The sequence below is a fragment of the Pholcus phalangioides genome, unplaced genomic scaffold, assembly GCF_987345545.1.
Source record: "Pholcus phalangioides strain wild (caught in Gottingen) unplaced genomic scaffold, Ppha-v1.0 ptg000019l_1, whole genome shotgun sequence".
Lineage (NCBI taxonomy): Eukaryota > Metazoa > Arthropoda > Arachnida > Araneae > Pholcidae > Pholcus > Pholcus phalangioides.
In genome coordinates this window covers 2,286,220-2,298,695 of record NW_028301612.1, presented here as the reverse complement: position 1 = coordinate 2,298,695, position 12,476 = coordinate 2,286,220, and the positions used below count along the sequence as shown (strand labels likewise).

Genomic DNA, 12,476 nt, shown 5'->3' with positions numbered 1-12,476 from the left:
TTTCCAGGACAGATAAAAAAAAAAGGTGGGGGGGGGGGGGGTTTCAATTTCAAATTGCTTAAAAAAATTGCAAATGTAACATGGCAATATTTTAATCACAGTGCATATAGATTTCGATGAAGAAATATTATAGTCTTACTTTTCAAGAATAAAGCTAATGCCTATACTTTACTTTGGTACTTGCATCTATCAATTTTCATGCTATCAATTTTTTGGATGTATTTTTCCTTTTTTTCACTTATACATCTTTTTTTCGTGTTCCGTTGCACTGACCCATAAGTGAGAGATTACTGTGTATAGCTTTTCAGCAAATGGAATCTGGATTTTAAAAAAAATCAGGAACACAAGAAACTTCGGGAAGTATAATTATATGATTAAAAAAATTGAGGACCATAATCAACAGTGAATACTACAATTTTAATGCCTGGAACCTAAATATTTATCAGAAAAAGTTTGTTTCTTTTGGATATGACTTTCATATTGTTAATTTTGTAAATCCTGAGATATATCGTTCACATACATAGATGATAACCGGCAAATGTTTCAACGAAAAGTGACATAAAAATTCAAATTCTGATAATATGGCAGAGAATAATAATTTACATAAATGGCATGGAAGAAAATAAAGATGTACATATTTACAAGCTCATAATGAATATATGCAATGAGGGAAAGCGGCAATAAAGGAAGTGCCCATTACTAAATGAGGAAAAAATGTTTTGCAAAAATAGTAATAAAATCAACAGCTTTCACAAATAATTGAAAAATATATCTATTATATACTTCATAATGCTATAAACAAGACTATATCCAGGCACGAATTCTGTTTCTTTTTATTTCTTACAACATTTCACTCAATTGATCTTCAAAGCTTATATAATTCAATACTTTTCTTCTTTCACCACATCCATATATGATAGGCAAAAAATTCAATAGTTTGAAAACTTATTAAATAACTAGGCGAAGGATATCGGCAAAATGAGTAATTTTATTGTATGCAAAGCCAAAAAGAAAAGAAAAATTATGTTATTTCTTTCAAAACATAGCGTGGAAAAAACTTTACACACGAATTTGTGTAGCACAGCAATATTAATTTGATAACAGCAGCGATTGCATGATAATTAATATTAAGCATGATAGCTCTTTGAATATTTCTTCAGCTGGCCAAAAAAAGATTTTTATATAAATTCAGGCTGCTCCGCATGTGATCAAAATGGCAGTATATTCCACATCAACAGATGCACCAACTAATTTAAGCATTTGAAACTTCTTTTACAATACACTGAAATATTTTTTTTAGTTCAATTTTTTCACTAAACGATATGACCAATCAAAATTCAAACATTGATTTTCATTTTGTCGCATTATCTCGTATCGCTCCCAAGTATGCACAATTCTCTATCAAGCTGTATTACCTGTACCTAAATGACAGCACCTGCACAGTGATGCAGGGGTGCAATATCCAACTCTAAACATGCTTGCATATCAGCGAAGCCGAATCAAATCTTGTCATTGCAAGGGTATGGCTTTCTTTTTTTTTTACTTTGCATTGTTGGGGAGCAAACACTTTAACCAATGGCTTTGCTTCATTCCAAAATTTGCAAATTATCAATTTAATGCATTCTCACAAGTTACGTTGAAGTTACCTACTGACACGATATATGAAGCAAATCTTTAAAAAAAATTTCTCATGAAAACTCACAATATCCCGATTTTCCATCTTCAGCCCAAAAGCCTATGATTTCCAAATTTGAATTGATGAACAGTAAGAGATATATCAACTTTATCCATCACTTCATGTGCATACAGTAAGGACAGGTGCTGTCAGTACAGGCTTTCGATAGAACTCGATGCACCAAAAAAAGCTTGAGAGCTCATCACGGTAACGCAATTCATTAATGAATGAAACCATTCATTCAAACAGGAGAAACCTCTTTCATAAAGCTTGCCTGTATGCACACCAAGTGATGGAAAAGCTTACTTCCAACATACCCTTGCAATTCCACTATCAGCGATAGATACAATGCGTGTTTACAATGCTCGAGAAAACAAAAGCAGTGAGAAAAGTTGAATTTGATGTTTCAACGATCAGTGCTGCTGCTGATATAATTTGCTAGTGCTACAGCAAATATGTGCTGTATATTAAATACATAGATACATATCATTCGTGACCTGAAAGCACCAAGATCAAAGCATCGAGGAATTTATATTTTTTTTACATATGTATCAATATAATTGAGAATAATTTATATCTACTATAGGAATTTAAGTGTAAATGTTTTTTCTTTTAAATTAATGACATTTCATATAATCAACTTTCAAATAAATATATATATTCATATATATATTTTTTCAACCAATCGTGTGTGTGTTTAATAACGACACTCATGATTGTGTGAATTTACAACGTAAGTATCTATTTGATTAGCATGCATATATCGAAGAAGTTCAGATAGATCGACCACGAAAAAACAGCATGCAGATAAGTACACACGACACAACCATGGAAATGTGGCCAGCACTTTCTTCTTCTCCTTCATCTTAGTTGCATACAAAATACCTTGCATAACATTACAATATCACTTCTCCAATATACATATATTGAAGATTTATATATATATATCATCATCATCATCATCCATGGCGAAATAATTACAGTGAATGAAACAAATGAACATCTAAATCAATATTTTTCATAACATACATGATATAAATGTCCATTTTTTTAATCTCAATCTTTACAAATAAATAAATAACACTTATCAGTTCTTTTTTTTTTTTTTTGAACAGACACGTGAAAGCTTCGGTAAAGGAAATTCGAACGAAAAATTCTTTTTTTTCTCGCTATTCTACATTATACAAAATGGAAATCTTTTCCACAAAAAACACACACGCACGCACATTTATATGTTTTCTCGAATGTCAAGAGAGTTCGAAATAGGCAGAAGCTGATGCAGGTTTCTTTTCCTCGCCTCAAAAAAACACAGATAATGCCGCAGCATAATGATTGAAAATAATAATAATAATCAAGACAATAGTTACATGAAATGGTGACTTTTTTGACAACAGCTGCTCACCAGGCTTCTTTAGGGCAAAAAAGTGTCAAAAAACTCTAACAAGGCATACGAGAAAATTAAAACGGCACAATAGGAGAGAGTGAAGGGATGCTCACACATGAAACGAATAAAATGAAGGCTTTTTTTTCACAACTAGTGGAAGAACAGTGAAGACAGTGACAAGATTAAAAATACTCTTAATATCGTTTTAAATAACACTATGACTTTAGCTTTGTTTATTAACAATCAATTTATCTGAGTTCGATGATTTTTTAACAATACAGTATGGCATTTTTTTTAATTGATTTTTTTTCATGTGAAGCATCAAGTACTAAACAGGTAGCTGTGATGAGATGGAACAAGAGTTACCAAAATGAAACACGATAGACAAAGTCTTGCATAATCTATGCATAATTGACGAACATACAAATGGGAAATTAACATTCTGAAAAAGATTTCCACAGAACCCTCCCAGTGATAATCGCTGATTTTTCATCCCTGAAATGGCAGTTCAGACGATCACGGAGGAATGTGAGTAACATTTTTGCAAGTCAACCCTTAAAAAAAAGGATAAAAGAATTTTTAAAGTTAATTTCAGTTATGCTTTATGTCCATGGTTGCCCGCTTACTGCAACATCCATAGGAGCTGCAACAAAGATCTTTGGAACTTTGCACGCAATGGTTAAATATCATTTGTTGACTTTTTAAGTAATATTAACCTTGCGATACTCTTTAGCATTATTTGATATTTTGTGTATTCAAGCATAGAAAAATTCCTAATAATACTCTAAACCAACAAATTGATTAGTACTTCACAGATGGCACTAAACTTTGCAAAATCAATATTGTTAATGAGATTTTACGTTTTCAACAAAATTTATAATTTTTAATATTCATTCAGATTGACATCTGTATGAAAATGAGATTTCAGAGAGTTTCAAATTTTTGCTTCAAAAAATTGTGCAAAAGTTAAAAAAAGTTAATCAAAAAAACATAGGTAAGTTATTGAAAAGTTCCATTACAGCAAATTAATAAGATTTTCAAGGTTATGGGAATTCCTAATCAGCCGCTCTGACTTTTTTCCTGATACCCAAAGTCAACAGCTTCCTAATTAGTTACAGAATTTTCCAAAATGCAGAAAAAAAAAAGGGAAAAGAAATCGGAAAGTTATTGCTCTTGTTCCACACGCAAAACAGCAGCTTATGCCATTTAACACTTAATGAACTTTGCATATATGCAGTTATTATTATTTTTTTACAACAATTCACAGCACCTAAACAAAAGTAGCCAAAGCTGATGGAGAAGTAGAATCGCCTTTCATTTTATTTGCACCGTACTGGCCTATGAAGGAACCATCTTCCGTAAACTTACTCTCTTCACCTTCACCATAATCCACCATACTGTCAGTCTCACTCTCTGGACCTTTAACACTACTGTTGAGGGAGGTTCTGCTGCCTGCTGCTGGCTGTTGGTTGCTTGGTCTGAAAAAAAAGCAGAATCATCAAAGTTATTTAGAACCAAGATTATGTTCCTTCCTGCCTAATAGAATGTTATTGTATCCAAAGAGATCACGAGAAGGGAAACCCAGAGACCCCGTCTCAGCATTAGACCAGTTCAGTCCTTCTGAGATTAACCAATTTACTAAATTCCAAATAATGCTGGCAATATTTATAATAATAATAAAAAAACTAAAATTTAAAGAAAATAATAATAATAATAATAAACATACGGTTTTGTGTATTCATTGAAGCCACCATCCTCTGGATAGTCAAGATCACGTCCTTGCGCCGCTTCTTTCTCATGGACAGAGTATTTTCCTCCACGATTTCTCTTGATGAGGCAGATGATGATGAGAAGAAGTAATAAGAGAGCTATCGCACACATCATTCCAATGAACCATGCTGCAGTTGCGAAATTCTCTCCCGATTCTGGTGCCTGAACCGCAGCTGAACAACGAAAATCATTATCACATAGAAATAATATAAACGTAAAACACTATGAGTACTAGAAAAACTAATACCAAAAAAGAGCTGAGTTTTTCCTATTAAATTGAAAGTACAGCATATCTGAGATAGTATTACCATATTTTCCCACATATAATCAACAATTTGCAAATTTCATAACTTTGAGGGGAAAAAAGTGTCATTGCATAGTCTACAGCGGCATATAATCTACACGTGCAAATTTCATGCGTTAATAATGAAATCCTACAGAATGGAAGGGGTTATTTGTCACACTTTTTTTAATTTTAAAAAAATGAATTTTTTTCACTCACATTTAATTGCCATCCATAAATCTTTAAAAAAAATACTTTTTACAAATAATTATTGAAATATTTATTTTTATTCAAATGTCTCAGAAAAAAAGTAGCAGACACAGCGATAAGAAATTCTGATATTCTATCGATATAATCCATGAATTAATTATATGGTAAATACAAAAAAGAAAATAGTATATGAGAAACTTTGTAAAAATAAAAATTTCAATGGCGAGCTACATAAATAAATAAATAAATTTTGCATACATTTTTTTTCCCTACATGTGTGTGTACCAACAAATGAACAAAAAGAATATTTCAGAAAATTCAATACCCACTTAAAGAATGCTATTTATGTTGCGTTTGATGATTCTGGGAGTAGGAGAATTTATTTTGTCAGCTTTATTTAATAAAGGAGTGCACCTTTATCTAATTTCTCTTATACTGACTACTAAACCACACCTCGTTCATATTCCTTAACGAAATTTTTAATGAATCTTACAAGTTGAATAGTGTCACTATCCCGGATGCAACTAGGGTCACCGATTTGGGAATTCTCATTGACGAGCGGCCTAGGTTTTGTAAACATTGTTCAGCGGTGGTCAAAAAAGAAAATAGAATGCTTGGTCTCATTTTCAAAAAGGTCTCTTCGCGTTCTCCTAAAGTCATTCTTCCGCTTTTTCGAGGATTAGTTCGTCCTGGACTGGAGTATGCTATAAGGTTTTGAAGACCATACCTACAGAGGAACATAGACTTGGTTGAAGGAGTGCAGAGAAGAGCTACGAGTGTCCTTATTGGCACACGGGGCTTGAGTTATGAAGAGAGATATCATTTTTTGAATATGTTTACATTGGATGAACGCAGGTGTCGAGGAGATATAATCAAAGTGTTCAAAACTTTCAATGGGATGGATAGGATGGACCATGAACTTTTAGTACACCGCCAATCGACTGCTTTTACAAGGGGACACCAGTATCGATTGGTGAGGGACAATGCAAGGCTATGGTATCGCAGGGAATTTTTCTCTAATAGGGTTGTTAATAAATGGAATAGCTTACCCCCGGAGGTAGTAAATTGTAACACAATTGACACCCTTAAAAAGAAATACGATAAACATGTTGGGGTAAATCGAGAAGCTATTCATTCTTAGAATAAGACAACTATAGGTATTTTTTATAGGCATTGTATAATATTTTATCATGTGTATATATATTGTTTACAATTTTTGTTAATTGCATTTTTGATTGGGTTGCTGTGTTTTTGAAATGTATGACATCCATATTTTTATGGGCATCTTTTTTTCAGCCACCTTGTTGGGCATTTTGCCTGTTGTGGCATTGTATTTGTATTTGAATGAGAACATGTTGGAATGTGCGTGTATGTGTTGCGAACCTAATGAGTTCATTTCTTAGGAATGCTTGTTGTGTGTACAAGTAGTGCTGCCATTCGTCTGACAAATTTTGAGGAAAACAACTCAGCAAGTTAAATTTTGCTTGCTGTGTCATGCATAAAATTTTAAATGTTGTAGGCTTGATTTGCTCCTTGTGGAGAGACTTTCTTCAAATGGGAGGTCGGCTAGCTCTTATACAGACTATATTAACATATGAAAATGGGATGGACTAGAAAGCATTTTACTCACCCATTCCTCCAGTTTCAATTTCTTCTACTTTACTCGGCTTCTGGAATCGTCCATCTACAGCCACAACTTTCATCTCATACAAGGAACCGAGCTCTAACCCAGTGACTAGAATTGAGTCTTGATCTTCCTCCATGGGTGTGCTTTCCCACTGTGAATCGCCTGGAAGCAGCAAAAAAGAACAATCAATACAAAAACATTTTAACGCTCAATCTTCCCAATTCATTCCTTCCAATAATGGTAAAATTTGATTTTGTTTATGTATCTGCATTATGTAATTTTATTATTGTTTTTAAAGACTTGCATCATACATAGGGGCCATTCAAGTATTATGTAAGCAAATTTTTAGCCATTTTTGACCCCCCTGCCCCCCGCCCGTAAAATTTCGTTATCAGCTCTGCCCCTATGAATCCTAATGCATATTGGTAGGATCAGAGACGTATGGGGGGGGGGGAGCATAGGGGGCTTGTGTTCCCTCTCCCACCATCAAAAATTTATATTTTTAATGCAAAATATACACTGCTGGCCACCCAAATTGCAACACCAAGAAAGACAAGAGATATCGCAACAATATTTATTTTGTAGATAACATGTTGACCAAGCATCAAATGATTAAATTTATAGACTTCTGTGAAGTGTGGTTCCTGCCAAAATCAGTAGCCAGAGTTGCCGCAATTGTTGGAGATCACCGCTGCCACACGCCTCGGCATTGATTCAAAGAGACTTTGGATGTGTTCTTGGGGTACACCAGACCAAGCAGCTTCCACGCGTTGCCAAAGTAGATGTGGTGTGGCAGCTGGGGATGTAATATGGGTCAATCGTTGAGCAACCATGGACCACATGTTTTCTATCGGCGAAAGATCCGGAGAGCGAGCTGGCTAGGGAAGCAATTCAATCTGGCGATTGACGAAGAACCTTTGGACAATGCGTTCCACGTGTGGTCGCGCATTATCCTGTTGAAATATGGCTGTGGGCAATCCCTGAATGTAAGGAAGGACAACTGGCTCCAACACTTCGGAGATGTAGCGCTGGCTTTTTAAAGTACCGGCAATGCGTACTAGAGGAGTGCGAGAGTGATATCCAATTCCGCCCCATACCATAATACCCGGTGCAGGACCAGTGTGGCGGTGCATAACGCAGCTGTTCAGCATCGTCTCTCCACGGTGTCTCCAGACTCGAATCCGACCATCGTGGTGTTGCAGACAGAAGCGTGACTCGTCAGTAAAGACAATTTCATTCCATTGTGCCGTCCACATCCTCCTTTCATCGCACCATTGGCGGCGGAGACGTCTGTGGTTCTGCGTCAAGGGTAGACGAAGCAATGGACGTCTTGCGGACAGACCACTCTGCTGTAAACGGCGTCGAATGGTACGCGCAGACACTGGATGATGCGGTACAGACTGAATGTGCTGTGCTATGGTTCGTGATGTGGCTGAGCGATCCGTCACTGCCATACGCACAATACGCCTGTCATCACGGGAAGTGGTGCACTGAGGTGGATGCGATCGAACACGTCGGTCCGTCGTACCCTCCTGCATCCAACGATCCCATATCCGCATTACAGTTGTTTGGTTTCGACTACCGATTTCCCTGAAAGATAATCCACAATCTCGGTAGGCCACTATCCTTCCTCTGTCGAACTCGGATACTTGATCAAAAGATGATCGCTGTTTTCTACGAGGCATAATTGATCGTTTTTTTGAAAAAACCACAAGAAAAACACAATTGCCGTACTTCCAATCGTCGAAATCTCCAAGCCTTAAATAGCGCTTTGAAGTGGCGCCACAGGCGCGCATGATGTGCGTCTGCGTTGAAATTCTAATCATTTGCATATCTCATCTCCGCTAATGCATGTTGTAAATTTCATATTATTTGCATGCTTCCTTCAGGGTGTTGCATTTACGGTGGCCAGCAGTGTATATATATATATATATATATATATATTTTTTTTTAATTTGAAATTCCTTTATATGTTATCATAATCACAATTTCCGTTAATTTCAATTTTATTTGAAGGCTATGAACTCAAAAAAAATTCATCTTTAATAAATTCATTGCGACCCACCCTCTAAGCCATATAATGATAAATCGTTTAAAGACCCTTGGCCCGTGGACCAAATATGACCCTGGGGGTTATCTGATGCGGCCTGACCTCTTCAAACCTAATTTTGTAAGAAATGAACTAAGCGACACATTTACAGATCGCCTAAGTGTCCCATGGTACAATTCCAGAACATTTAAGCAGCTCATGGGACATTTTCAGATCACTTAAATGATCCGGGACACAGTTCCGGAACACTTAAGCGATCCGTGACACATTTAAAAATCCCTCGCGTGACATATGACATAGTTTTAGAGCAATTACGTGGCATCCAGTGCGGTTCTACATCACTCAAGTTACCCGCAGCACATTGTCAGATTATTTAAGTGATCCGCGCCACATTTCCAGATCACTTGGATCCGCGAAACATTTAGAGCTCACTAAAGTGGCACTTATCAATAGGGGGGATGTTACTTGAAGTGCCCACGAACTATCAAAAGGTTTTTCTCGTTTTTGGCGCACCGAGTAAGATGTCATTAAGAATATTTCATATTTTCATAAATCGTGGTTGATGACGTAAGCATTATTCAAACCCCCCTCCCCCCTTGTCATCAAAAGTCAGCAAATCATAACCCCCCCCCCCCCCCCATTGATGATAACATAATACTTGAACGGCCTCATATGAGTGAATAAAATTTGAAACAGTTTACTGAAATGTGCTACTATTGGAATAGATGGAAGGAAAGTTCACAGATATATAGACTACTACTTTGTCACACACCCATTCTGGTCATATTGTCATACAGCAATTGACTATTAATTGAGTTGGGTCGGATATGAAGGCGCCATCTATCAGTGGTTGCCTCAGGTTCGGTAGGTAAAAGAACTTGTTACTCATGTCCTTCTTCAGGATTGAATCCGCAGACCTGACAGCAACCTTCATGGTGGTAGACGAGCATCTTACCATTTTTTCTTTCAAATCAAATACAACTCTGGTCTATCACAATGGGCAATTTACTACAGCGTCAGTTGTGCCAGAAGTGTGAATGTGTGTACTTAACAGTCTGAGTGTATATATATGGTGTCTCATGTCTCTGACTTTTAAGTGCTGCCATCTATATTTCAGAATAAAAGTGTAATGTTTGAATATTTCTACCATTGCTCTTTGTGGAAAGACTTTCTAACTGGGAGATCGGCTCACATTCGCACCTGGAAGATAGGAACCACAGAAAACCAGCTTTAGCCAGCCGGTGGGGTTCAAATCCAGGTCCTTGCGATGTGAGTTCATAACTATGACCACTCGACTGTGCATTGAAAAACTCAGGCACAGAGAGACTTTACAGATAAGTTTTATGTTTATCCCAGTTACCTTTTTTCCTGTACTGCACATAGAAGTGGCTTCCAGGATGACCTTCAACCGCTGGAACCCAAGTGACACGAACACCAGCTTTCCCATCAGTATCTGGCAGGTGAGACCATACGAAATCTGGTTCATCCGGAGCTGGAATATATATATATATATATATATAATTTGAAAAAAAAAATATATATATATACACATGAGTTATATGTCAATTGATATAAAAACTATTTGATGATGAAATTAATTCGTGTAATTTCTTACCTCTTTCAGCTTGTTCGCTTGTTTCAACTTCAATGAAGTAAGGGTCACCTTCCCCTTTGCTGGTCGTAGCATGGATTGTAAGCCTGTACTTGGTTTTTGCTTTCAGTCCTGAAAGTTTTGTTCTAGTTTCTCTAGGGTCAGTGATTGATGGCTCCCGTTTCTGAGTCTCACCCAGATCAGTTCCATTCACTGTGAATTAAAAACAGGAACATTAACTAATAATTAAAAACAAAATTGTTCTCCCATAAATACTAGTAATTACATATAGGGCTATCATGATTTAAAAATTTATTTTACAACCATTTACCTTCATTATAATATATTGTGTAACCAGTTAATATTCCGTTTGGCTCGAGTGGTCGTTTCCATATCAGATAGAGTGCACTAGACCCCAGTGGAATCGCATCAAAATTTGCAACGGCTCCAGGAGCTGATAAAATAGTAAAAAAGAGCAATTGAAAAAAAAAGTTCAAAACTCAATTGTGCAAATTCAACTCAATTCACACAAATGCTTAATGCTTAACATACTTATGAAAATCGATTTCAGCATTAATAAAAAAATGGACAAGCTTGAAACTAAACCAATCATGGTTTTTGAAAAACCAATCAATATATTCAACTCACTTCCTTCTGGAGTAGTAAATTCAATTACATCAGAGGCAGGTCCGTTGTACATGTCATTATAAGCTAAAACACGAACTAAGTTTCGTGAGAACGGTCGGAATATGGTAACTAGAGCCTGCGTTACATTGGCTTTGACGATTTCCTCTCGCAGACGTTCTTCTCCCTCATCAACTGTCCATGTTTGAATCTAACATGACAAATTGTGGTTAGTTAGACAAATATTATGGAAAACAAGCAATTATTGAATGGATGTTACTCCATTTTCGAATTGATACTTTTGAAATATACAGGCAGACTTTGTTTTTAACAAAAAAAAAAAAAAAAAGATTCACAAAACTTATCAAATCATAAGAAAACAAAAAATAACATATTTTTAAATATTTGGTGGGATACCCTATGACTTTAATTTTTGCATTTCATCTGTGGGGCCCACATTGGGTCCACCAAATCAGTCACAGTTTTAGAAGATATTTCCTTTCCATTCTCGCTGCAAAAACTGAACTGAAATTTTGCATCCAGATTAGAAAATTTCAAAGCTTCATGGTGTTGTTCAAGCACTCACCATCGATTTTGCATCGAGTTTAGATCAGGTGACCATTCTAGAATTCTTATTTTGTTGGCAGTAGACCCCGACTTGACAGATTCAGCTGTGTGATTCGGACTAATGTCTTGTTGGGAAAAAAACCAACCTTGAAGCATTTGAGCTCTCTCATATACTTTATAACCAATATACGAAAAGTATATTGGTTATTTGCACTATAGGACCAGAACCTGATGATAAAAAGCAGGGCTAGCATTTAACTAGGAAGCTGATATCTCCAATTGAATTGCTGGTTTACTGGTTGTCTCATGTATCATTGTTCACTTTATTCAAACATTTGGAACTTGAACTCTTCACTCCAAAGAATCTTTGCCCATTGTTTGGGATTCAAATTTTGATGCTTCTGCGCAGAATGAAGTTGAGCCTTGCCTTTCTTTTCTTAACAGAAATGAAAGGCTTTTTTAAGGGTCTCCGATCAAAATGAGGAACTTCATATAAATGTCGTTTGATTGTCGAGACACAGAGAGAAACTCCATAACTGGTTTGGAATTCTTGGTTTATCTCTGCTGCACTCTTCCTCACATTCCTTACTGAATGTTGTTTTATTAAGTGGCTGATTCTGGAAGAAGTTTTTCTTTGTCAATCAGAACCTTTCTGTTCACCTCACCATATTGTCGATTTTTGAACACTTCAAAGT

General features: G+C 36.1%; 1 protein-coding gene across 2 annotated transcripts in view; it reads right to left on the bottom strand.

Moving 5' to 3' along the window:
• Nucleotides 1-2,910: 2,910 nt before the first annotated feature.
• Nucleotides 2,911-12,476, bottom strand: part of LOC149071111 (neuroglian-like) — a 195,844-nt gene continuing 186,278 nt past the window's right edge. For both annotated transcript variants that reach the window (XM_089248261.1, XM_089248262.1), the window contains 7 exons: nucleotides 11,239-11,425; nucleotides 10,922-11,044; nucleotides 10,615-10,803; nucleotides 10,360-10,491; nucleotides 6,953-7,111; nucleotides 4,786-5,002; nucleotides 2,911-4,537 (listed from right to left, as the gene is read on the bottom strand). In XM_089248261.1, coding sequence (XP_089104387.1) covers nucleotides 4,330-4,537; nucleotides 4,786-5,002; nucleotides 6,953-7,111; nucleotides 10,360-10,491; nucleotides 10,615-10,803; nucleotides 10,922-11,044; nucleotides 11,239-11,425 — 1,215 coding nt within the window. In that variant the 3' untranslated portion in view covers nucleotides 2,911-4,329. The remainder of the gene's footprint in view (nucleotides 4,538-4,785; nucleotides 5,003-6,952; nucleotides 7,112-10,359; nucleotides 10,492-10,614; nucleotides 10,804-10,921; nucleotides 11,045-11,238; nucleotides 11,426-12,476) is intronic.